The 26,152-nt window shown below is 50.7% G+C and overlaps 7 protein-coding genes across 7 annotated transcripts; 2 read left to right on the forward strand and 5 right to left on the reverse strand.

The window, feature by feature from the left end:
* Positions 1-873: 873 nt before the first annotated feature.
* Positions 874-2,372, reverse strand: COCMIDRAFT_102923 (uncharacterized protein; the record flags this gene model as incomplete). The annotated part of the gene is made up of 2 exons (XM_007692621.1): positions 874-1,115; positions 1,196-2,372. The coding sequence occupies 2 exons, from the start codon at positions 2,370-2,372 to the stop codon at positions 874-876; spliced, it is 1,419 nt and encodes a 472-aa protein (XP_007690811.1).
* Positions 2,373-4,139: 1,767 nt separating this feature from the next.
* On the reverse strand, positions 4,140-6,651 carry COCMIDRAFT_102945 (uncharacterized protein; the record flags this gene model as incomplete). Its single annotated transcript, XM_007692622.1, has 3 exons — positions 4,140-5,162; positions 5,217-6,321; positions 6,410-6,651. The coding sequence occupies 3 exons, from the start codon at positions 6,649-6,651 to the stop codon at positions 4,140-4,142; spliced, it is 2,370 nt and encodes a 789-aa protein (XP_007690812.1).
* Positions 6,652-8,853: 2,202 nt separating this feature from the next.
* On the reverse strand, positions 8,854-13,864 carry COCMIDRAFT_102942 (glycoside hydrolase family 2 protein; the record flags this gene model as incomplete). Its single annotated transcript, XM_007692623.1, has 8 exons — positions 8,854-9,618; positions 9,714-9,949; positions 10,005-10,122; positions 10,184-11,441; positions 11,502-11,646; positions 12,577-12,846; positions 12,899-13,430; positions 13,478-13,864. 8 exons carry the CDS (start codon positions 13,862-13,864, stop codon positions 8,854-8,856), a joined length of 3,711 nt encoding a protein of 1,236 aa, XP_007690813.1.
* A 1,511-nt stretch (positions 13,865-15,375) lies between these two features.
* On the reverse strand, positions 15,376-17,487 carry COCMIDRAFT_102909 (uncharacterized protein; the record flags this gene model as incomplete). Its single annotated transcript, XM_007692624.1, has 1 exon — positions 15,376-17,487. One exon carries the CDS (start codon positions 17,485-17,487, stop codon positions 15,376-15,378), a length of 2,112 nt encoding a protein of 703 aa, XP_007690814.1.
* Positions 17,488-19,735: 2,248 nt separating this feature from the next.
* Positions 19,736-19,903, reverse strand: COCMIDRAFT_102934 (uncharacterized protein; the record flags this gene model as incomplete). Its single annotated transcript, XM_007692625.1, has 1 exon — positions 19,736-19,903. A coding segment is annotated over one exon (168 nt), but the record flags the coding sequence as incomplete, so codon positions are not given.
* Positions 19,904-22,051: 2,148 nt separating this feature from the next.
* COCMIDRAFT_7790 (uncharacterized protein) lies at positions 22,052-23,325 on the forward strand (the record flags this gene model as incomplete). The annotated part of the gene is made up of 3 exons (XM_007692610.1): positions 22,052-22,827; positions 22,877-23,125; positions 23,172-23,325. 3 exons carry the CDS (start codon positions 22,052-22,054, stop codon positions 23,323-23,325), a joined length of 1,179 nt encoding a protein of 392 aa, XP_007690800.1.
* Positions 23,326-23,921: 596 nt separating this feature from the next.
* On the forward strand, positions 23,922-25,779 carry COCMIDRAFT_102912 (uncharacterized protein; the record flags this gene model as incomplete). The annotated part of the gene is made up of 4 exons (XM_007692626.1): positions 23,922-24,571; positions 24,621-24,938; positions 24,991-25,461; positions 25,509-25,779. 4 exons carry the CDS (start codon positions 23,922-23,924, stop codon positions 25,777-25,779), a joined length of 1,710 nt encoding a protein of 569 aa, XP_007690816.1.
* Between the last annotated feature and the right edge of the window lie 373 nt (positions 25,780-26,152).

Below are 26,152 nucleotides of genomic sequence, written 5' to 3' on the forward strand. Positions count from 1 at the left end.
AGGGGAAAAAAAAAATCCCTTCTTTACCACTTCCAAAAAATAAATAAAATAAAAAGATATACACAATCCCCGGAAAAGAGTGTAGTATTAAATCCAATTCTCTTTTTTTTTGGCAACTTTCTCTACCAGTCTATGTAATTGATTTTTTTTTTGTTTCCCAAGCTTTAGTACATACCGATGAAGACCTGGTTTTTTTTCTTGGTCTTTTTCTTTTTTTGGAAATTCTTTCTCTCTTTGGTTAAGTACTACTACTATATTCTTCTTCTTCTTCTTATATAGAACAGTCATGTATTTAGTAGTTATTGCAGATATACATAGCTCGGATTAGATGACAACGAACCAATTGCTGTATTTCCATGATATGTATGTTTCTTTTTTTTTCCAGCCCTTCGGGAATGATGTAGTGTCAAGTAGAGATATAATTGTGATTTAAGTAAGGGTATGATTTTTCCAATTGTTTTTTTTATATTTAATAATACTAGTAATTAAAGAAGGGAAAAAAAGAGTTTATATTGATAAGTTTTTCTTCTTGTTCTTGTTCTTCTTCTTCTCCGCATTTCTCTTCATGAGCAGTCTTTGTTTTCTTTTTTTCGATAACTATGTAGTAAATTTTCCAAACGAAATGTAAATGCATAAATAAGAAAGGTAAGTACGAGCGAAAAATGATTACATCAAAGAGGTAAAGAGAGGAGAAGAAGAAGAAGAAGAAGAAGAAGAAGAAGAAGAGAAAAAAAAAGGTAAAATGTGTTTCCAACTTTCCACCAAAAAAAATGCAAATTCACACAATCATTCATTCATCACTCATGATTTCAACCAATCTCTCCCACCTTCCCCTCCCTTTCTCCTCCCCTCTTCCCTTACCCCAGCCAACGCTTACAACTCCTTCTTCAAAAAGTGCTCGGGTCGATGATCAGTCTCATAATCGACATGGACATACGCGCGCTCGACATCGGGCAGAGACTCGAGCTTAATTTGGAGTTCCTCGGCGACATCGTGGGTAGCACGTAGGGTTTCATCAGGGTTCATGACGATGTCTACTTCAACGATGAGGCGGGGACCGCTGTGGTATGCGCGGACGGTGTCGATTTGGAGGATGGTGGGGGAGTGTGTCATGGCTATCTCCTTGTCAGTTTTCCATTCTATGGGGGGGTTTTTTTTGGAGGGAGGGAGGGAGGGAGGGGGAGAAAAAACATACAAATATACGTAATATGCTGCAACATACTCGTATCAGCCGTGACGCCAATGAGGAGTTGAAACTCGGAATACGCGGTCCTGGACCATAGGAAGATGATGAGGACGGAAAGAATCATGGCGCCCATGGGATCGATCCACCATTTCAGCTTGGAACCACCGACAGAGGTAAGAATACCGAAGCCATTGATGAAGAGATCGTTACGATGGTCCTCCCAGAGAATACGCACTTGACTGTACTTATTCCTCAGCGCCCAGCAGTACAAGAACAAGCTGAATTTCGTGGCAAACGCAATGGCAACAGCGATGACGGAGGGGAGAAAGAAATCGTTGGTCTCCGGACCGGAATGCTCAGCGACTGTACGGATAGATTCGACGATGATGACAACGGAAACCGTAATCATCAAGGCGCAGAAACAGAGGTTGCCAGCCGTCTCGATGCGGGCTTTGCCAGAAGGGAACTTGCGTGCGTCGACGCGGGCGACGGCGCGGTTGCACAGGATCAGGGTGAGGTTGGATAAAGGGTCGAAGAGGGAATCGGCCATTGTGGTGAAGAGGGAGAGGGATTGCGACGAGATTGCTGCATAAAGCTGGAGGACGGCTAGGATGATATTCGCGGCAAACGAGCCGATGACTGCGATTTTGTATTTCAATTGGTTTGCATCCCCTTCTTCCTTGGCGGCGCGCCGGTGGTCATCGACGGGCTTGAGGAGGCGCTCAATGTTTTCATTTTGGGCAGAGTAGAATTCCTCGAGTTTCTTTGCGGCGCGCGACTTCGCGTTGAGGGTGATGGGGCCGCAGCCGTCGCGCTTGCGAGACGTGTTGGCGCGGATCAGGGCGAGCTCGGATTCGGGCTTGATGGCGGCGGCCAGCCTGTACGGGTCTGTGTCGGGCGTATAGGCGGGCGGCGACTGCGATTCTACGTCTGCAGCATTGGCCGAGGAGGCGGCGGCGACGGCGACATGGCGGGCATGATGGTCGGTGGAGGTGGAGGGCGAGCGGTCAATTGCTGTGCTGCTGGCGCCTGTCTTGCCTCGGGTTGCATCGTTGCCGTGCGAGGAGCTGCCGGCAGGAGTAAGATGAACGTGTGGGCTAGACGCACGTTCTATGCGATCCGGGTGGGTGTGGAACGGATGTGGTTTCATGGATATGGCACGGTGGAGATCGGGTTCCGATGACATTGTTGCGGTGACGTAGCGTTATGCCGTATCGCAATGGGAGAAGTGCGAGCGTGAAAGAGAGAGGAGAGCAAGAAGACGTCTGGCTGTCAGCACGCCTATCTCTATTTACTAGTACAAATCATCGTGGCTAACTGCCGTCGCCCTCGACGGCAAGACAGCGGTCACATTGGTCCGGTGGTGGCCAAGGTGCCAGGCTAAGATCGACGGCGTAAGGGCCAGGCTTGGGTCTTGGATACGGCGCACGTGGGGAGCATTGGTGGTGGAGAGAGGTGCTGTCACCCATTGCCTTTACTATACATGGTAAGTTTGCACGAGACCAACGTCTTGTGCAATGAAAAAAAAACACTTCACTGCTATTGCAAACCTACATGTTTGTAGTAAGATGATCAACGGTAGACTCTGTCAACCATCTGTCAACCTTCCCCATGCTCGCCATGACGCCGTGCCAACTCCGCGTCTTATCGATAACAAGCACCCGCTGGGCTCCGCACATCACATGTAGCACAAGAACACCGGAGGCCAAGATGCGGACAAGAAGCCAAGTCTGACTGTTTATGCATACACGCCCAGGACACTGCCACTTCGCTTTGTATCCACTAAGTACTGTCTACTACCTCTAAGCTACGTGTTCGCTGTGACGTGCCTACATCTCTTGGCGCCTATATCACCCCTGTCCTCCCAAACCTCACCTCCGCTTCATGCCAATTTAGCTGCAACCAGTAATTCCGGGTATCAAGATGCAAACAAGCCCCTCTCGTCTCTAACAGAATAGCCCCTACGCGCGCAGAGATGAGAAATAATAACAAGAAAGGAATAGTAAGAAGAAAAGGCTAAATCGTACATGCTTACCGCCGAATGCGGTGATGAAAGGATCATAAAAAGTGATTTTGTAACATGAGTGCATGATAATGATAAATGGGGGAATCGCGAAGAAGAGAAATAGAAGAGAAAAGAAGATGGATGCATCCATGCAAAATGCGGTATGAAGAAGAGAAATGATGTGAAAAAAACCCTCCAACGCTGTCATAAAACGTGAAGAAAAGAAGAGGAAGAAGACAAAGCCATGAATCAAAGTGACGAATAAGAAAAAAAAAGAAGACAAACCCAAACCACGTATATCCTCACCATCCATCAATCACACCACCCCCCCAATGAACCCACCTACCAAACTCTGATCCGTACACCTCAATCGTCACACCATCCTCGTCCCATCATCCCCGAAAAATCTCGGTCATCACGAAGAAAAAAAAACCCCCGGACTATCTCCCCGGTATAGCGAAACACCTCCGCCATCTAACCACTCCATCCCTTCCTCTCTTCTGCCCCAGTGAAATCGCGGAACATTCCGTCCTACTACGGTAATTTCTCGCAGTAGTAATCAAAAAAGTAAGAAGAAGAGAAAAAAAAAGACGCTTGTTTCTTACGTATAATATCTTATGCCTCGCTTATGTTTGTAAGTAAAATAACCAACGGGGGGGTATCCCGGATCGGAGGCCGCCCCAAAGGCCGAATGAAATCGGCGAGTTGGACACACACAGAGGATACATGTGTCGGTGCAAACTCCCATTGGCCACAAATTTCGTGCTTTGGTTCTCATGGAAAGTGGACGGATCCGTCCGCCACGGGGGCTAGCTGTCTTGGCTTTCTTTTTTTTCTCTTTTGACATAGCAGGCAACCCAAGGGTTCATGTAATACCCTTTTTCGGATGTACATCCGTTCTGGTACTAATCAAACGCTGTGGTTATACTTTCTCCAACTGGCCAAGTCCTAGTTTCCATTCATCCAGCACGGTGCACCGGGTCCAGACTCCTGGACAGCATGAGCATAGTCGTACTCGTTACTGAGTCCAAACGGTGGGTCGAGCAGATCAGGCATGTTGGTGTCCCACATCATGTCGTCCCAAAAGTTGTTGAGGATAGTAGGGTCGTTCCTTGGTGCTGCCCAGGTAGGGGTGGCGGGATTGTAGTGGGCAAATGTAGCGGCGTGCTGTGCGTAGGCGGCGGCGGCGGCGTCCGTGTTGAGCATTGCAGGTGCCTGTGTTCCGGGGACGGTAAATTGGGCATGCATCTGTTGGTGGTGACTCTGTTGCTGCGGATACATGATTGGTGATACGATGGTCTGGGGCTGGTGGGATGCTGTGGAAGCGTGGGTTTTGTATGCGGCATATAGTCGTGTGACAACATCGCAGCTTCGCTTGGCGGCGATGCTCCAGTCCTTGGCCTGTCCGAAAAACGCCAGTGCTGTCTCGATGCTGGCTTTCCACTTTTCCGTCTCGTCGGGCATACTTGCGTCGCTGAAGAGTGACACGAGTGGAACCATGCAAGCCTGGAAGCAGAACCATACGGCGTTCCAACACGATATCAGATCAGGCATGCACTCTTGACTCATATCTTCAATCGTCTGGCAGGCAATCTGTCGGCACTTCCTGACTGCAACCTTCTCTTCTGTGCTCAGAGCAGCCCACGGTGCGCGTCGAAGCGCAGCAGCGAGCAAAAAGGGTCGGTGGAGGATGATGCGAATATTTTGCAACCGCCACTTCATAACCAGTCGTACTCGACGCATGAACTCGGGACATGGCTCGTTCGTGTTTGAAAGGATAGAAGGCAACTCATCGTTCCACTTGACCAACTGGGCGTCGTAGCTAGCTGTCTCTGCAGAAGGTAGGATCGGGCATTCGACAAGACGGTCCTGTATTCTAGTAGCTATCTGACAAAACGCAGAGGCATGGGTCAAAGGAAGGGCCTTTAGTTGTGAGATAAAATGAGGGTTGTCGGGCGACATGTTGTGTACCTGGGGGACAGATTAGTTACAGATATAGAAAGTAGCAGGGGTTTTGGTACTTACAGAGTTCTCCGCCATTCCAGGTCTGAGGACGGTAATGGAAGGTCCCATTCTCCCTAGTGAAGGTCGACCTGTTGTAGTTGATGCCCAAGAGTCGAGACAGAAGAGACTCCACCAGATGCGTCTTCTCATCTCAGGAGAAATCGAGTCTTTTTCACCTGGCACTATGAACTGTCCGCTCGCATCACTTCTCTCCGAATACTCGCGGTGTAGTCCTAACGCAGTAGCCATGCGAAGTGTGGCGCCCATAAGCGAGTGTGCCTCATTGGGGCGGTTGAGGTAGTGCATGTAGTATCCACCCATGATAGCCAGGGCTTGCAGTACTTCCAGGTTACCGCTCCCAAACGACTCCAGAGATAGGTGCCTTCGCGATCGACTAAAGTACACATAGTGTGCCTCATTATCAGCACCCGACGATGCAAGCGAACCCATTGCAAAGACCATGTTCAGTAGGGCCAGCCATGCTGAGTCTTTGCGGTTGCCGTAGAGATAGGTAGACCAGAACTTGCCCTCATCAATCATTGGAAAGAACGGATGTACACGGTCAAAGTAGATCTCAATCATCCCCTGGCCCTGCTCAAGCGACGGCAAGGCATCTGGATTGGTGTCTGTCAACTCAGGCTTTGGAGAACCTGCACGGCTCGGAAGTGCCGTCTCCTGCCGGCTGTGTGAAATGAGCGACTTTGCCTGTGGAGCGCAGCGAATGATGACTTTCAGTGCCGCTGTGATGGAAGAGATGCCAACGTAGGACGACAGCCGATCCACCGACATGGAAAGACCGTTTACATCATCAGAGATACCCTGGACTCTGAGCTGGTGCTTGCGTGCCTCGTCCCAGTACGGATCTTCGGGAGGCGCCTGTTCAAGCGCCTCGAGGCTCTCAGGGGCTTCAGACACTGTTCGGGCATCAGACAGGGCTTGTGAGTCTGTTGCAGACGTAGTTGCTGCCGATGGTGATGTTGTTGCGTTTGTTGGTGCAGAGGAGAGAGCCAATTCCAGGAGCTCTTCACGCGGAAGATCAGTCAATGACTCGAGGCTCTTTACTCCATAGAGTTTGGTGAGAACACTCTTGTACTGTTCAATGTTGTTGGAAAGCTTTTCGAGAAGTCTTTATCCCCTTGGTCAGTACAAGATATCAAAACAAGAGGGGGTTCGAGTGGTACACTACTACTACTACTACTACTACTATTACTTACTTTCTGCTGGGCACGACTCGTTGGGCAGGTTTTGAGTAGCCGCATGCTTCTGGGTGCTGGTACCATTGGCACTGACCACACGGCTGCAGGCCATCGCACCGGATTTTGCGTCTTCTACACTCGACGCAGGCGTTGCTGGTGGAAATGCGGCGGGAACCTGGGTGTCGTGATGGTTTTCCCGGGCTCTCACTCTCTCCACCAGGCAGACGCACACCGACAGAGGACTGAAAGGTGTGGAACATGATGCGATAGTTTCGGTGGTACCCGGGTAGATCGTGCGATGCACGACGGCAGACAAGGGGAGGGAGGTTGGGAGGTGCGGCGCAGAATGTTCTGCACGGCAAGTGATTGCGGACCCAGGAGGCAGGTCGAGGCGTAGGTACAGTCAAATAGAGGTGGCGTGGGCGGTAGACGACAAGATACAACTAGCCAAGAAGATGGTATGAGGGATGTACCAGTGGTAGGCCGAGATGCAATATAGCTCGAGTGGGACTAGGGATGGCGTTGAGACCGGGATGGCTGATATATCAGAGACGATTTGAACGGGGTCGGGGGGGAGGGCAAGCGGACAGCCTCGCACAAGGCATGCCACGGACAGGCTTCAGCAAGATTGCTTGTGGAGGCAAATGGGTCTGGGGCGGTTTAGCATCTGGCAGCGCAGGCTCAGGCGGGTGCCGTCATGATGCTTGGGGCTTGGGCGTCGAGGTGGTGTACTGTGCGGCAGCTAGCGGATGGCATAGTAAGGCCGGAGTGATAGTAATGGAAAAAGACGAGCCAAAGCGGCCCACGAGCGAGGGTATAGTCCCCGCATTATAGCCCTTGAACCCTCCCTCCCCGCCCCCTGGAGGGCCCATAGTCATGCAGCAGGGTTTGCAGGTGGAGGAGAAAAAAAACAGGCGAACGTTGGACACGGGCGGACGGGAACGATTGCGTCTGCGCAGCCAAGCGAGATTGGAGATGGGCATGCCATGCCATGGGACGCGCCGCCGGCCCCCTCCCCCCAGGCCTTCGAGAAGACGTCCAGAAGCGCTGCGACCGTGATGAACCCATCCACCGAGCCGTGATCCAACACCGGCTTCATCTTGTTAATCTTTCTTTTGCCTCTGCCTTGGACCATGGATCTGTCCGTCAGACTGCGCGTTTCACCAAGGTGCGGCTCATCCTTCCCGCCACGATGAGGCAGACGGCTCCCTCGATCGCACAACCAACAGCTGGGCCTGGCCGTATGGTAAGTAACAATGGTAATGCGCCCCTCGTATTCATGAGGCCGGACAGCGGGCGTATTCCTGGTGATCGTGAACCTAAACCCAAACCTAGTCGTAAGTGCTCACACACACTCTTCCTCATACACCCGCTCTCTCGGGAAACCAGCAGCCGATCCGTCAGTGAATGCACGCTGCACACGCCCTCTGGCACCCACACCCCCCCCTTCCCCCTTGCGATCCAGCGACTCCCCAGCCCACTACTGCTGTACCGCCACCTTCTTGCTGACAGACTACTGACTACAACACCCATGCTATTACCATGAGCGTATTTCTTTACGTACCATGTTACCAGTATCCAGGGCCTACCCTTCAACGCCCGGGTCAACAGCACGCCTGGACCGACCAAGACACCGTCCGCCGTTCGCCGCACCACACACCCCTCCCCCCCCTCCTCCTCATCCTCATCCTCCTTCTCCCCCTTCTCCACCTCCCTGTACGCGGCATGCGGCTACCATACATGGCACCTGGCAGACCCTCTCCACTCCCCCTCCTCTAAACGGCCAGCATGCCGACCAATGCCGAGCTGGCCGTTTAATTTACCCTTGGACGTTGACACACCTCATATGGAACGCTTGGCTAGCTAGCCTTAACACAAACTACAGCCCAGCCAGCGCGCGCGCGCCTATACTAGCCTCACATATACCCGCCAGATGTAACTTCTACTCGACCAAAGCTTGTATTCCGCCTCAAATCGTTTTTTCATCTCTCTCTCTCTCTCGAGTCTTTTTTTTTGGGTGCCCTTGCATATAATAACTTTTGTTTTGTGTGCGATTAAACCTCTTTTGGATCACGCATTACACGAACACACGTTATACTTACATAGACACACACACACACGAACGATCTGGTAAAAATCCTACAGGACTTAAGTTTTTCATGGGGTGGGAGGAGAGGGGGGGAAGTACCCCGCCGGGGTTTTTCCCCCCAATCTTCAATCTTAATCTTATCGACACACGACACGGGGCTGACCAGATCCTCTTACTCTCTCTCACACAAACTCTTTACTTACGTTATCCGTCAAAGTAGTAGCCGCCTGTCCCCATGTCGGACTGGGTACTAATCTGATAATAACTCTTGCATAATCCCACCGTTTTGCCACCGTTCCTAGCCCCCATCATCATCATCATCAATCATCTCCCGATCATACCCGCCCCCGATGCATACGCATATGCTGACCTTTTAGTCTTTGCCCAGATATGTCCACCGTAGTGGTTCATCCTGCTTACCTAGTCCCCTCACTTTGATGACCTGCTCATCACCAGGGACAATGTCTATAGCACTGTCGTGTATCAGGACGCCCGAGCGCTCCTCGAAAACTAGGCCCTTTGTCGGCTTCTGGGCTCTGACTACAATCGTCTCGCCCTGCGGTATTACCTCGACGCCTCGACTGTCAAAGTCCAGGTACTTGAGCGGCTGCGGCCAATCCACGTCGCGCGACACAATCTCCCCATTGACCCATATGCGTACGGCTAGGACATGCGGCTCCTCGTTCCGGTTGTCAATCGTGCCCGACAGCATGTCCGTCGTACCGTTCGGAGCCAGCTTCATGTCCTTCTTGACCACCTTGTCCTTAATCTCCTTTCCACTCGTAACGCTAATATACCGCAACTCAACCGTCGCCGTAACCTCCTCTAGCTTCTGGTTCGCGACCCAGACTTCAAAGTCGCTCGTGCTGGGCACTCTTGCGTGCACCACGCTCCAATCAAAGTGCGCCCGCTTGACAGCAACTGCAATGGGCGCAAGCACCCTGCGCATTGCGTAATACGCTGGCTTCTTGCGCTGGAAGTAGTCCACAATCGACCACGAAGTGACTGGCCAGCAGTCGTTGAGCTGCCAGACCAGCGCGCCGCCGCAGTGCCTATCTTGTCCCCACTGACGCCTCCAGCCTCGATAGCCAAACATTAGCGCTTCGGCCTGCGAGAGTTGGGTGAGATGGATAAAAGACTATTCGTTGTTAGCATTCATACAGCCTATATTGCGACCCCACTTGGTCATAGTTCTCGACCATGAACCAGGTAATCGTTCAGCGCGGCGCATACCTCCAAATCCGTCTTGGTGCGGAAATTCTCCACTAGATACGTTGATATTCGCCGCTCGTGCCCATCTGCCTTGTTGTGAAAGTCGAGCATGTGACTCTGTGGGTACAGTTGCGAAGGATCGGTGCAATAGTACTTGATCGTATCGATATGGGGAAACGCCTCCATACCAAACTCGCTATTGAAACGCCCGCCCAGGGTATCAAAGATTTGGTACTTTTCCTGCCTCCCATGCCACACTAGATGCATTGCATTATTAGTTTGTTGAACCTGGTGCAATATGGGGACCGTTACCGTTCCATTGATGCATGTCACCCACTGTAGGGTTGGATGTTTGGAGCCCGTCGCCCCATGGTGAGCCCGGGTGATACGGTACATGCGGGCTCTCCGCGGCAACGACGTCAGGTAGCAGCTGGTTGCATGCCCGTTAGTATCACTGACTCGGGATTTGCCAGCATCTACGACGCACGTACCTTTTCGTAAATGTACCGCGCAGGGAAGTCAGTCTTGAGCCAGCTCTCCGGGTCCTTGTCCTCGTAATCGTAGGTCAGGCCAAATTGTTCTTGCACCTGATAGTCCTCATTGTTGCCAGCATAGATGATGATCGATGGGTGGTGTCGCAGTCGGGTGACGTTGGCCGTGCATTCTTCCTTGATTGATCGCAGAATGTCCGGAAAGGCGGGATAGTTGCCGCAACCAAACATGAAATCCTGCCACACCAAAACACCAATTTCGTCGCAGATGTCGTAAAAGATATTCTCTTCCCAGATGCCACCGCCCCATATGCGAATCATTACCTGATACCCATCTACCATCATCTCGAGCCATTTGCGATACTTGTCTTCGCTCACTCTAGGGGTAAATGAGTCTGCAGGGATCCAGTCTGAGCCACCACAGAAGACATCGACGCCGTTGACTCTGAAGTAAAAACTCTTTCCAATGGCATCGGGCTGTTGGATAAGCTCGCCTTTTCGGAACCCTGTTCTACGTGATGTTTGATGCAGTTCTGCTCCATCTGCCAGTGCCGTTGCAGTAAAAGTGTAGAGAGGCTGCCCACCGTAGCCGTGGGGATACCACAATTTCGGGCTATTGACATGAAAATCCACATTCGCCACGCCGTTGCTGATCTTTGTCGTCTCCCTAAACACATTCGTCTCTCCATCAAACACGTTGAAGCAGACACTGTCTGCCGAGGAGCCTTCGATGACTGCCGATATCGTCCCCTGAACCGACTTCAGGCTGTCGTCGAGTTGGTAGTCGATTCTCAAATCTTCGATTCTGGCTGCGTAGGTTTCCAATCGCACTTCACGCCACGGGCCACACGTATTGAGGATTGGGCCCCAATCCCAACCCCAGTGATACTGAGCTTTCCTTACACCAAGCCTTGCCATATCGCCATTGAACCCAACCCATTTGTGCTCGGGGTGGTTGTCCTTGATTTTGATGGCCTCAAGGCGAGCAGATGCAAAGTCGATTTCCAAGATGTTCTTGTCGGATCCGAGCTTCTGGGTAACATCGATGCGGTGTGGGATAAACATGTTGTTACTTTCGAGGATGACTGCTCCATTGAGCTTGACGGTTGCAAAAGTGTCTAAGCCATCAAATGCTAGGACATGCACAGTGCCTTGCTGTGCTTGAGGTACTTTGGGCAATTCAACCTTGTACTTCCACACTTTGTCAGCTACCCACTCAGCTTTGAGCTCATTGAAACCTAGAAATGGGTCTGGAATTCTGTGTCTTGTAAGCCCTTTCCAAACGATAGTATTCCTCTTTGCTTAGTTCAAAACATACTTGTCATTGTCCATTAGGTCTAGGTGGACATTTGTAGGCACTGACTTCACTGGCATCCAGCCATTTTCGGCATCGTCAGCCTGTTTAAAGGTCCAGCCCTCGGCCAATCGATGGGCGTTGAAAGCCTGGTTCCTTGCCATGGTGGCTACTTTCCGAGTTGGCCAGCACGTTGGCGAACCTCAATTCGTTGCCGGAACTGCAGATGAGCAGAATGAGTGATGAAGCAGCGACGCACTGTCCTTTGGAAAACACCAAAGGGTCTCTTCAGCATATATAACAAATGGTGGACTTTGCCGGAGTACGACATGCCGCGCGGAGACACATCGAGCAATGCATGACACAAAGCGGTGGTCCGGATTAGGTGTGCGGAGGTGGTGGTCCGGTGCCAAACCAGCTAGGCAAGCGCGTTTAGTGGGTCGGTCAGTCGGAAAACATGACGCTAGGCCGGCGTTGTACCCCGTCGACAGACCACGCGGTACAGATGCAGAATGTGAAATCCAAGACGAGATCGGTGTGGATTGTTCCGTGTCATACGTAGTCATAAGAGGCGGTGTTGGGTCGGTTAGCGACTGTAATGCCAGTGTTCTAGGTGGTCATAGCCCACGCAGCATAGAATAATGATTTTGCGTCGAGTATCGTACGCTCGCTCTTGAAGACCGAACATGAATGTTTCTCCAACGATTTGATTGGTAGTATCTCGAGAGAACAGTAAAGGGCGTATGTATCGGGCCACCATGGCCGCGGACGTAGCCCTCCGTTTGTATGAGCAAAAGGACCGAAGCGCAATACTGAAAGTTTACCTTGAGCAACAATCCGGTACGGGACGTCGTATGTAAGATGCACTTCATTTTCCCTATATAGATACTCCACGGAGATACCAAGTACACAAGGAAAAGTGGTCCTTCCACAAGAAGCGGGGAAACCACTGGCATCGATGAATGATGAGGATGAAATAATTGATTCGCGACGCAGGGTATATAGCTATCCAAGCACAGAACAGTACGAGCCGTATTGGGCGTTTTCTAGACCCACAAATGGTCAACTGTAGCAGTGTCTTGCTACAAAAATTGTGCACTTATGACAGTGGTTGTGGTGACGACAGCGGCTGCCAGCATACCCCAATCTAGCTGATACGCCGCCAAAGCAGCACTCCTGCGAACCTTGCTAGTCCGGGTGCCCATCAGGCTTATAGTAGCTTGCTTATCAACTCTTCCTTGCTGTGCCAACTGCTGCACCTCATCCTTGTTTGTCATGAGAATTGTCGTGGAGCGACCGCCGGGACAAAAAACGACCTCAAATCCAGCACCAGATGGAATAATAAAAGTCGAACTCTGGTCATCAAAAGCTAAGATAGAATATTAGTCATGGCTCCTTCGTACAGTATGTTTGGAACGTACCATAACTGTAAGCATCTGGGCACACTTTTTTGACGTTCTTGGAGTACTGGCTCGGCGAGCACGAGCTAGGAGAGCCGTATTTTCCGGTACAGCAGTCCTCGGGTCGATTGTTCTTTGCACAGGCGGAGTAGCAAGGGTTGAACTGAGGTCTTTTGATGTTGTCGTCTGGGTAGGGATAGACGCCGTCGCCAGGCTTCTTCGGAGGGGTTTGCTGCAAGTCCCAGGGACACCACCTGGAAATCCTATTTCCATCCACGTCCTGGTCAAATGGAAGCGGAAATGAAGAGTTTGTGCTGAGAAAATTCGGATTTTCCGAATACGGGTCATAGCCTTGAGGGGCAAGGAGGCCGTCTGTTCCCTGACAGGATGGATTGGTCAGATTTGGGGGGAGGTCGTCTAGCGTGACATTTTCAAGTGGTTGGAGGACAATTGCCATTGGGAGGTTGTAGCCATCAACCAATGAAATGTCGTAGTAGGTGTGTCCATCGCCAGCGTCCAATGTAAATTCAGCAAGCGAGACAGGAACATCGCCCTGTGTGGAGTCAGCAGAGGTTTGTTGCGAATCGTACCAATACCTACACCAGTCTTGCAGTTGAGAGCACCTGCGCAGTCTCCGGTTGCACAAGCCTTCCCCCGCCCTGATGCTGCAGCCGAGCCGTCATCGTTGAATGAGCAATTGGTCCTCCCCCACAACCGGCCCTGCCAGTCTTCGGACACGGTCTGATTTTTGGTCTCTCCAGGCTTCAATTCAAACCCGTTCTCGCTTGGCCCTGAGCCGGATTGAGTCGAGATGCCCGGCCAGATGCTCTCGGGGCAACGGTTCGTGACGAGCAAGGGGGTAATATCCAATTTTCTTCGATTGGTTCTTGGTGGCGCCTTCATTGCCATGTGGTGTAACCCTTCTGCCAAAGGCAGTCCGCCCAGTAGGAAGAATGCGGAGCATAGGCGAGCGATAGAAACGGGCATTATAGGCTGGGTGCCACTGTTTGAAAGGCGAGTAGCAGGCATGACGAGCTGTGATTGCGCATCCAGTGTGCGCAGTCACAGGACAGGTATTGGTGCTCAGGGAATGATGTGTGGGTGTAGGGTGCAAGATGCAAGGACCCGAGGACTCAGGTCAGAGGGATGATGATGTTGAGAAGACGGCGATGAGGCGAGAGGGTCGTGAGGGTTCTTGAAAGCAAGGCTGAGGAAGTGCGAGGGGCGCATTGTGGCGGGGCGATGCAGGGCAAACAAGAAATATGTTGAAACCTTGGCTGATGCTGGTTGCTGGCTGCTGGATGGTGGATGCTGCCAGTGCGGGAGAGAAGTTGCAACTTGATAACGGTCAGTGACGCCATAGGGTGTGCCTGCCCCTGGCCGCCAGGAATGCCGACAAGGGTCCACCGAGGCTGACCAGCCCTCACCAGCCTATCGTGACCGCCCACGCGAGCCCGTTTCAAACATTCGGCCCGGCTCGCTGTCGCTACCTGGCATGTGGGGTCGAGGAAAAACGTGTATACATGTGGAGATACGTAAAAGTGAAGTTGGAAAGCTGACATGGCAGCCGTCAGGGGTCATGTGCAACCTTGCTTGGGGTTGATTGTATAGATGGTGAGCCGCAGTGCACATGCACTCTAAGAACATGCCAAGACCTCCGCACGTGACCTACATGAGTTGGGCAAAGAATAAAAAGTTGCAAAGAAAAACAAACAAGGGCAGATATTCGCTAGTGGCCTCCGCCGATGGATATGTTAGAAAGAGGAGCGTGGAGTAAAGAATTCTTCGATTGTGAAGGTGAGATTGCGCTCCCAAAGTACCATATGAAGCCAACCAAAGTTCCATTAGGCAATTGGGTAGCTCAGATAAGCATACCGGAAGGCTTGACGTTAGAGGCGTAAGAAGAGAATCACGATGGAGAGAAGAAAGAAGAGTTCTTGCAGTTTGTGAGGTGCATGTTGCAGTGGAGACCTGAGGATTATTGGACCGCGAGGGAGTTGCTTGGGCATCCTTGGTTGAGAGGGAACTTGTAAGTCAGGCTGAGCAAGTATTGAATGGTTCGAAGACGGGTGGACGACGAAAGCTCGCCCAGCGGAGCCTGGTTTATCTCAGCTGAAGATCAGGCCGCCATCAATGACTCCATTGACATGTTATCTGCTCAGATGAAGCAGGCTAGGATTGGAGAGCATAACATCTGCCGCTGCTACTCTTGCCTTTTCTCTTTCTAACACATATCTAAAGCTAATAGTGCTTTTATAAAGGGTAATGCAAGTGGCCTTCGAGCGTCTGCAGTACCGCATTGCATGTTTCCTCGACATTCGGCAACACTTGCATCTATTCAGGTATGCATCCTTTCAAGTTCTCACTCTCACTATGCTCGATGTTGGTACGAATACGAGTCCACTGCTGTAAAGGGAAGAGCAAATCTGGTACGCCTTATAACAAAGACGGACCCCCGTAAAACTACTGTTCTGATCCTACCCTGTGCGAAGATGTCCTCACACGATAACATCTCTTGACCAAGTGTATCCCCACTGATACCCCCCATCGACATACCCAGCCATCTGCAATGTATCACCCTCGCAGATATATTGTACCTGTGTACTTACTCCGTACTGCTCACTCAATGGAAAATCTAGTTCAAGAGGTATGCCAAAAACGGAGGTCGTCGTTTTGATTGCTCCTGTTGACTGAATGTTCTCCCAGGAGAACATATCATCTCCACTCAGCTTTACCTTTCCGTCCAATGAGCCAGTGATATCCATCAGAGTGTGGAAGGCCACGTTGTCAGCAGTGGCATCGTAAGAGATGTCGAGATGGTCAAAAATCCACGAGCTAGCCAAGCTCGATGTCACGCTGAAGGTTGACGAGCCCGTCACGGCGAGATTCGTGATCGTTACTGGAGTTTGTGTGGCAACCGATGCGGGGATTTTCTGCGCTAGGAAACTTTGCATGCTGGGTACGTCGAGATGCCAATTTCCAACGAGACATTGGTTCTCGCAGCTGCCCCCCTCTTGGTCGTCCTCGTATGGCTCACTGCCATCTATGAAGATGGTCTGCCATTGTTCATTTGCGCCTTCTACTGCGCCCTGTATATCTGGGACGGCTGATGTATCCGGAATAGCTGTGGTATTTGGGATAGCTGTGGTAACTGGGGTAGCTGTGGTAACTGGGGTAGCTGTGGTGACTGGGATGATTGGGGTGACTGGAGTGACTCGATCGGCTGTGGCGGCTGTGGCAACTGCAGTGACTGTGGTAACTACGGTGGCTGTGGTGAATATGGTAGCTGTAGTGAATATGGTAGCTGTAGTGAATGTGGTGACTGTGGTGACTGGGGTAACTGAGGTCACTGAGGTCACTGAGCTGTTTTGGGCGATTCCTCCGCTCTGGATTCCAACGAGGATAGAGTTCCCCACGTCGTCACGCTTATGCTTACGATTCTTCGGTGCTTTCTTCACTGTGAAAGTAATCGGCAAATTGAAGGCTTGGTTGAAATTGTCGTGTGATGTGGAAGTCGCAAGGAAGACGTACTCGCAAGTGCCTTGCTCGAGGAGAGTCTCTACTCCCTTGTTCGCAGTGTTCCAATTCTGCTCGCTCGCCTTGCGGTACTGTAGCACGGTCTGGCTGTCCTGCGTGTCGAACCTGAAGGAAATCTTGCGGTTTTTTGGCAAAGTCAACTCCAACTTCTCCAGAACGGTAAAGGAGCCCAATCTCGTATTCTTTGTGTAGACACCAGGCTTGGGAGGGATATTGTCGAGATATCTCGGAGTAGGTATATTGGCGACGACCGTTTGCTTATTCTTGTACTTGATGTTCCCGTCCGCAAACTGTGCCGCGAAGCTTGGAAACGCATCGGTAATGAATTTGTCTTGAGATACGCTAGCCTCTACGCCCTGCGGTAACCTGAGATCTGGCTGGACGATGCCCCAATTGTGGATGTCCACATCGGAAACGGTACCAGACAAATATTGGAAGAACACACTGGCGCCATAGGTGTTCCTCCAAAGCTGCGCTTTTGGATTATACGATGGCATATGTCCGCCGTTGGTTCCTGGAAAGAAAACATTGCCAAAGTACTCGGCCAACCCTTCGCTCCACCATGCCGATTCCTTGAACGGTTTTATTGGCTGAAATGTTCTTTGAACACAGTGGTACAGTTCGTGGGCGAGTGTCTTTTGGACCGACCCATTGTCGAGAGGTAGCCTGTTCCCCACTCGGATGCTGCAGATGCTCGGATCCATTGATAAGAAATCTGTGACCCCACGGTCTTCGAACTCTTCTGTAAGAAATACATTGATAGTCTTCATCTTAGATTTCATGAGCGTTGCATAGAAAGGCAAGACATCTTCAGCCGCCTTGACGAGTGGAGCAAGATACGAGCTGTCCCCAGCAGGAGTGTTCGGGGAGTCTAGAACGGTCCAGGTGTAGAGGTTAAAGCTGATACCGGCGATGTCCTTCTTTTCCACGTATGGTATACAAGTTCGCTCAGATGCATATAGCCTTTGTGAAGGACACGCCGTGGTTGGACCACGAGGGGTGATGAGTGGTACAGCATGGCAGATCTGGCTGGTGATAAAGAGAGAAAGAGAAATGGGGAGTGTCAAAAACATTGCGAAAAAGGTGGGACACAAAGGATAGGAGAAGAGGTTAATGTGGAGTTGGGCAACTGCTGAAAATGCATCGCGCTGCCACTTCTCTTTTATATACGCTACCTAAACACTCTCTGACCAAGACTTTGCGTTGTCCTAGTGGTGAGTACGGGCTATGCTTACAGTTCTACCCATCTCTATTCGCTTAAAAGTCTCTAACGCTTCCGCTAAGTATAACTAACAGCAGCCTACAAAAACAAACGTCTAGTGAAGCATCATGCAACAACCTTAAATCGAAGACTGAGCTCAGCTCCCAAGCATGGGCGTCGCGTGGCATACTCTCACGGGGCAGTGTGCTGCTGCGAGTGGTTTACTGTGTAGGCTAGATCACACTAGCTGGGGCTGAGTGCTGCGCTATCATTGTGCACGGCTTAATACGCGAGAACAGTTCTATGGTGGAGCAAAAGATTGACCTTTTGCTCCCTTGAGCAGAAGCCATCTCAACCGTGACACTAAAACGTGACATCAAAAGCAGAATTCTGAACGACTGCAACGGCAAAACACTCATTAAAGATGTGCCACAACGTTTTATCGATCGACTGAGATCTTAAGGTATGCGTACCTATAGAGCACGTGAAATGTGTGAAGCGATTGCTGTGTCAAGGTATCAGTTTCAGCTCCCGATTAGCCCTCTTCCTGCACGTCCACCCTCCATCTATTGGATGGGCTGAACATCATACTCAGCACTGATGCCTAGAACCGGTGTGGTAACGTGACCCACCAGTAAGCTGCGCACAGCTATGGCCGGTGAACGTGAGGTTTCCACGAAAACCGCCACGTCTCAACATAGCGCCGATAAGTAAAACTTCTGCTGGCAAGTGTGCCCTTGTAGCGAAGAACATAAGACTCAGGCGCACATCCTCGATGGATAGTTCCTGAGCTGCATCCACGTATAGTGGTAGGATGTTATCATATCTTTCGTCGATGAAGGCGGGGACTGAAGAATCTGGACAAGTTGCTAGGAACCCTGGGCCGCGCCGAGAAAAAGGTTACCTCTAGCTGAGCTGCCACACAGGATAACTTTGGACGTATCGATAGACAGTTCTGGGTTGTCAATTAAAGCAAGCGTCTGGGTGATGGCATCCTCGTAGGCCGCGGGAAACTTGTTATGAGAAACTTTCCCAGAACCTATGCTGGCGACACAGTTTGCCTGGTCAGGAAGGTTGTGAGCCCAATCCTAGCGGCAAATCGTCCTTAAGCCAGTGCGCTGCTATTGCAGCGAGTACTTTCAGACGCATACAGGAATGTTGAATGACTGTTAATGGTCATTTGGGACTATGTTGGTGGGAGCTGCGGACGGAGTCGCGATTCCTGAAACGGGTAACCGAGGACGAATCTTAGTTAATTGATCCCAACCCAGAACCACCGATTTAGACGGATGGCGAGGGGGAAATAATTCTATTTCTCCGATGGTCGTGTGTACCATATCTTACGAAGTCAGTGCAGTATATTCAGGGACAACAGTATTCAAGATGGCTCACCATGCTATCGATGCCTTCAACTCAGCTTGACACTTCCACACAGATAGAACACACCATTTTTTTCACGCGCGATATGAGTATACAGTTTGTTAGCGACAGCAATGAATCCTCTCGTATGCAGCATGCAAAGGTGCGGGCGCAGAGTCAGTACCTCGCACTTATCCGTAAGAGTGGTTGATGTATTTATGTGGAACAACCCACGGCGCCATTCCACACAGTGACAGGCTGTTACAAGCTGTCCTCAGCATGTGGGAAGAGTATCTCATGTCTCACATGGCTAGCAGAGTGGACCTGCAGCCTGTACAGTGAGTGCGCGAGTGCAAGGAGTAACAAGCCAGGTCCATACTACGCAGGTGTAGTAGCCAGGCCGGCGAGCGTGCCAAGTTTAACCGTGTAGTGGGCAAATTCAAGTGCGGGCAAAAAGAAAAAAAATACTGCATCTAAACCCACTGCGGGAGACCCCAGTAAAAGGAAATTGCATCTCCTTTTCGACGACTACGCTTTGGTGGTTGCAGTGCCATCTCGGAATCTCGGAGGCGGACGGACGAGAAGGCCGGCGGTCTCGCCACCATTACTGTCCGTGCGCACCCAATGCAACACTTCAGCCAATGCAACACCCCACCAAAATGCGAGCTCACCAAAAAATGAAGCTTTTAACCACCACCAAAACGCTATTATTGCGAGATTTTTTGGTGGAGTACTAGCATGATCGTATATTTNATATATATCTACTGATATTTGCTCGGCAACCGCATACTGCGGCCGCGGGTGGTGGTTTTGGTGATAGGCTTGGCGGGTGGTGATGCATCACCACCACCACTTTTAACCTCCACAACACGACGCCGCTTTAATATTTTTATATTCTGATTTGATAAAGCTTTTTGTTTAGTAGTATTCTACTTATTATAAGCTTTTTATATAGTTGCAGTAGCGTGGTCTCGTGCTTTTTTAGCGCGCGCGACAGCTAGTTGTGCAGCCCTCGCAGCTCGCTCTCTCTGCCGCGCCATTCTTAATATTTGGTGAGCCTCCCGTGCCTCTGCTGTTATTAGTTTTTTATAAGCAGCTGCGGCAGCTCGCTCCTCCCTCTAGTGGTTTTTTTAGAGTTTTTTTTCATGCTCTTCTTGTTGTTCTATAGCCTCGCGGGCTCTAGCCTCCCTTACTAATCGTGGGCTCCATATTACCGCAGTGCTGTGATACTCTTCATACTGCTATAGTTAGAGAACTTTTCTATCAGATTTGCAGCTTTTTTTAGTAGTAATACTGCCCCGCAGTTCGTTGAGTTTATGGTGTAAAAGCTCGTTCTAGATCTGCAATGAATACAGCGCCTATTTAAGCTATTTAGCTGCATTTTTTTAATATATCCGGCACCGTAGCGTTAAATAATTTTAACAGATCCCTCTATATATCTCTATTACCTGCCTCTCTAATTTCTATATCTATACTAGCACGTAGTGGTGGTGTTTTAAAGTAATCAAGTACGACGTCTGGATTGCGCGGATAGATCCTAGTAGCCCAAAAACTGCTTAATATATTATTAGCTATAAAAGCAGATATATATGCCACCTAAAATAAGCGTAGGAAATCACTTTTCCATATATTAATAAGGCCTTAATTGCTATTAATAAGGTTAATGAGCGTGGTGGTGTACGCGGTTGCTAGAGGTGAGTACACGCCAACGTCGAGTGGCTAGAGGCTGTAAGAGGCGTAAGGTGGAAATACTGCGAGTAGTATTCAATTGCGATAGCAGTACTTAATAAAGGAAGGCGTTAGGTGACTACCATGCCCATCAACGATGAGCATCCTATAGTCGCGTTTTGCTTTCTCCTTCGTGCAGCGATCGAACACCTGCTCAACCTAAGCCAGCGCGAGCTAATTATTACTCCATCCCGATAGGCTGGTGCCGCAAAAAATCTAGTGTTTTCCCACCTCTAGGTCCCGCAGCTATTTATTGTAAAGACCATCTACTCCCTCGTAGATTATCGCGGGATCTACTAAACTCCTATTAGCATAAATATAGCTAATAATCGTTATCTAATCCCTACTCCTATCTTAGAGGGATTACCTCACTTTCTTTTGCTCCTAAAGCTCCTTTAAATAGATTCTTTTAGTAGGTGAAATCCGACTAAGGAGGAAGCCCTTCTCGTCCATATTATAGATATTATATAGCGCAACGTTATATTAATCGAGCTTATCATAGATAAGGTCAAAATATAGTTAGTAATTAGCTGGATTGTTAGCCAGACGACGGGCGCGGTCGATGCTGGTAGATTTTTTAGTAAATATTTTGTCGTGGTGATGGGTCAAAAATCGTGAAACCCAGCTATTAGAGGGCTCCTATTCTATAATAACCGCTATATAATTTTTTACTATAGCTCAAGAAGGTAGTAGGCCGCGCTCAGTAAGTTTTTCTATATATTTCACTAGCTTAGATTCTTATGGTGGAGTGAGTAGTTAGCGTTTTTTAGCAGCTGCCGCACGCGACGTCGTTTTGTTTTAGTGCCGGCGCGTCAATATTGAAACCTCAACACTAAACTTTTTTACAGCTGCGCGGTATGAAAGTTGACCTTCTGGACCTTGCGAATTGATTGCCGCAATCGCTTTTGCAAGAGCTGTCATGGTGGTGGAGATATCACGTGTTGAAAATGGTGGGTTGATATTTTGGGTGGGGCAGATAGTGTTGCATTGGCTGATTGTTGCATTGGGTGAGCACGGACAGTAGCTGCCGGTGGTCAGATCTGCAGGGCGAGCGATCTCTTGGCTCTCCTGACCAATTCACTGCCTAGACACATACATATGTAGTACTACATCCCCAAGTACACACTATACACGGTGCACACCGCCCAGGCCTGGATACGATTTTTTCACGGCCCTACTTGCTCTCCGACCCTATACATTCCTTCCTTACGCGCTGGTGTCTTGTGGGAACTTGGCTTCATCCACGGTACCGAGTCTCCTTTCCCCGCAGACCCTGGGTTGTCTTTGCACGCACGTTGCCCAGCCCTCTACGCCTCTGAAGATACGACTACATGTCCTCGACCGCCACAATGCCTGGCCGCACCCTCCCGACCATTCCGACTGCCGAAGTGCGCGCCCACAACACCGACAAGTCGTGCTATGTCACCATTGGCACAAAAGTCTACGATGTCACAGACTTCCTCGACGGTCACCCTGGTGGTCCCGAGCTCATTCTCGAATATGCAGGCAAGGACGTGGAGGCTATTTTGAAGGATGAAATTTCCCACGCACATTCCAACTCGGCATACGAGATTCTCGAGGAGAATCTCGTCGGCTTCGTGGCCACCGAGTCGGTAATCAATGGTGCCGTGAAAAGCTCAACGCCTGCCGACATCATCCCCTTGCCTCCTTCGCAAGCTGGTACACAGGAGCTCAAGACCATGTCGCAGGATGGAAAACCGCTGTATGCGGCAACTGGAATGTCTTCTGAGGATGACTTGTCCAAAGAGACGGACCCCAACAAAGATTACAAGGAACACAAGTTTTTGGATCTCAACAGGCCACTCTTCATGCAAGTCTGGAATGGCGGATTCAGCAAGCAATTCTATCTCGAGCAAGTCCACCGACCGCGGCACTACAAAGGCGGCGATTCCGCCCCGTTGTTTGGAAACTTTCTCGAGCCTTTGAGCAAGACGCCCTGGTGGGTTGTGCCCACAATATGGTGGCCCTGTGTAGCGTACGGAACAGCAGTGGCATACGGTGGCCTACGATCGGTGCCTGAACTAGCGGGCTACTGGATCTTTGGCTTGTGTTTCTGGACGATCATCGAGTATGTTCTACATAGGGGACTATTCCACTTGGACGAGTAAGTATCATCTCTCCCTATAGATTCGGCTGGTGCTAACATGCAATAGCCACCTTCCAGACAACCGTGTTGCAATTACCCTCCACTTCATCCTCCACGGCATCCACCACTACCTTCCCATGGACAAGTACCGCCTTGTAATGCCCCCTACGCTGTTTACTGCTCTAGCAACACCATTCTGGTCTGTCGCGCATGGCACCATCTTCTGGAACTGGCATGCTGCCGTGGCTGCCTTCTGCGGTGGCGTCTTTGGATACACATGTTACGATATGACGCATTACTTTCTCCATCACCAAAAGTACGTGTATTTATTCTTTGTGCGGACTCCTGCTGACGTGGCCAAGGCTCCCTTCCTACTATCAGCAGCTCAAGAAGTATCACCTGAAGCATCACTTCGCTGACTACCAAAACGGCTTTGGTGTAACAAGCCGTTTCTGGGACTGGGTGTTTGGCACCGAACTCGACATGGGTCCTACCAAGGTCATCAAGACTAACTAATCATCGAAACGTGACGACGCATCATTACTGTCCCCCTCTGGTTGACACTATTCATGAAGACTGGCATTGGGAGGCGTTGAACCGGTTGCAAGATCATTTTGGATCACTCACACTACTCTATCAAGAAACCTCTACATAGAAATAATATTAATGTTCAATAAGACTTGTGGCTTTAGTCCGCACATGAACCCTGGTATTTGCAGCGCCGCCTCCATTACACAAGCACGTGAGTGGCTGCCTGCAGCTATTAGCTTAGTCATGCGGGTCCCTTGCCAAGACCCCTCCAAGTTTTCAGACTGTCTCAATCGGGCCAGCCTTTCCGTTGTCCACCTCACTCACCCACAACGATCTGTGCGCACCAACAAACGCTTCCAAGCAAGCACACTCTCATCGAGTGCAGTTTATACGGAGCATCCAAGACGTCATACGGCAACTGCGGTGACAGTTGTTTACACGCACGCTCACTCACTCACTATCCTAATTGAATTCACTATCTGAGCCAAAGCTCGCCTCTCAAACAACATCGCATCTTGCAGTGACCAAGCTCATCACTTCCGACCGACCACACTTATCGAGAGCTAGGCACTACCCACAGCATGTCTACATCAGCCGCGGTCGATGCCCTCCTCGAGGAGACGGCACGCGAGGTCGAGATGAAGGACCGCGAGCGCCTCGCTAGCATCGAGGCGCGCGACGTCGACATCCGCCGAGACGACCGCGACCGCCACTCAGATCGACGCGACCGACGTGATAGAAGCAGGGGACGAGGTGACCGTTATCGTGAGTCCAATGGAGACCGGCACCGTAGCCGCGATAGAGATCACCGAAGAAGAGAAGGAAGCCGACCCCGATCGAGCAAAGGCACTGACACAGATGAAGACCGTGATAGGCATCGCCGTAGCAGCTCCCGAGACCGGCGCGGCGGACCGCGTCGTGACCGCGGTGACTTTTACAGCGGAGGTGGACGCCCACGCACCCGCTCCCCTCGTCGTGACCGTGTCGATGACAGGTACCGTGATAGGTCCCGAGACCGCCGTCGCAATGGTGACGAGCGTCGCAACAGCCGTCGTAACAATACTCCGCCCGAGCCCGAAATTACTGAAGACGACCGTGACAAGCGCACCATCTTCGTCCAGCAGATCTCCCAGCGTGCCGAGACTCGCCACTTGCGCGCCTTCTTCGAGCGAGTTGGCCCAGTTGTCGAGGCCCAAATTGTCAAAGATCGAGTGACTGGTCGGTCCAAAGGGTAAGCACTCTTTTCACTACGCATCTTGGAATACAGCTAACATGTCCAGTGTCGGCTATGTTGAGTTCAAGGATGAAGAGTCTGTACCCCAAGCACTGGAACTGACTGGTCAGAAATTGAAGGGTGTTCCCATCATCGCCCAGCTTACCGAAGCCGAGAAGAATCGTGCTGCCCGCCCCTCCGAAGGTGGTGCTGCGCCTGGTGCCAACGGTGCTCCCTTCCATCGTCTCTATGTTGGCAACATTCACTTTAGTGTCACCGAGAAGGATCTCCAGGAGATTTTTGAGCCTTTTGGTGAGCTTGAGCAGGTCATCCTCCAGCGTGATGAGATGAACCCCGGTCGCTCCAAGGGATACGGTTTCGTTCAGTGAGTAGCTACTGGTTTTTGTGATACTGGATAGTGACTAACATGACCTTAGGTTTGTTGACCCTTCGCACGCTAAGAATGCTCTTGCAGAGATGAACGGTTTCGAGCTTGCTGGTCGCCAGATCCGCGTTGGTCTCGGTAATGACAAATTCACCCCTGAATCGACTGCTAACTTGCTCCGCACCTTCTCCCAGCAAGCTCAGTCCTACCAGGGCTCTGCTTTTAGTGGAGCTGGTGGCCGTGGTGCATATGCAGGTGGCAGTGGCGGTGTCTTTGACCGCACCCACAGCAAAGATGATCGTGGCGTTAGTGGTGCTTCTGCTCTTGACGATACCGATGTTGCTGGGGTCAACTTCAAGACTTACGATCGCAGCAAGCTTATGGATGCTCTCGCCCGCCGCGATAACCCCGAGCCTACGAAACAGGGTGCTCAGCCCGTTGTTAGCCAACCACGCGTCCCTGTCGTTGACAAGCCCATGGCATCCAAATGCGTCAAGATCGAGAACGCTTTTGACCCTGACGAGTATGTTCCTCTCTGTCTCATGGCCGACGTCGCTAACACTACAATAGGGAGCAGCGCAACTGGGGTGACAACTGGGTCAAAGAACTTGAAAACGATGTCAAGACTGAGTGTGATAAGAAGTACGGCAGGGTCGTTCACATTGCTGTCGACACTAACAGTGAGGGCGAAATTTTCGTCAAGTTTGACTCCGTTTCTGGCGGCGAGAAGGCTCTTCAGGGTCTCCAAGGCCGTACATTCAACAACCGCATCATCCGCGCTTCGTACGTTGTCGACAAGATTTACAACTCACTCTGGGGTGCTGCTGCCAGCAAGTTCTAATGGTCGGTACGTAACACTGTTACAAAGGGGCGCACGATCATCCAACCTCTGCCTGGTGCCCCGGTTACTCATGTGTACAGCACGCGATTAGCATCTGTCTCGTACCTCCTTCTACGGCTCTTTCTCATGGTTTGTACTTCTGGTACAATCTTACTGACATGGTACGTATGCATGGCGTTGGCGGAATGGACACCGATTCTTGTCATTTCCCTCCTTTTTTTTATTTTTCTTCGAGTACAGGCCTTTAGGCTATATTGGTGGGCTCCAAGGTGTGACACTTTGTCGGGTTTGATGACGTACGGCATACAAGGAATGATGCTTGGGCGGCTATGGACCAAAGATTGTTCTGGGTGGACGACGGGTTGGCTTGGTT

This window comes from Bipolaris oryzae (genome assembly GCF_000523455.1).
Source record: "Bipolaris oryzae ATCC 44560 unplaced genomic scaffold scaffold_135, whole genome shotgun sequence".
NCBI lineage: Eukaryota > Fungi > Ascomycota > Dothideomycetes > Pleosporales > Pleosporaceae > Bipolaris > Bipolaris oryzae.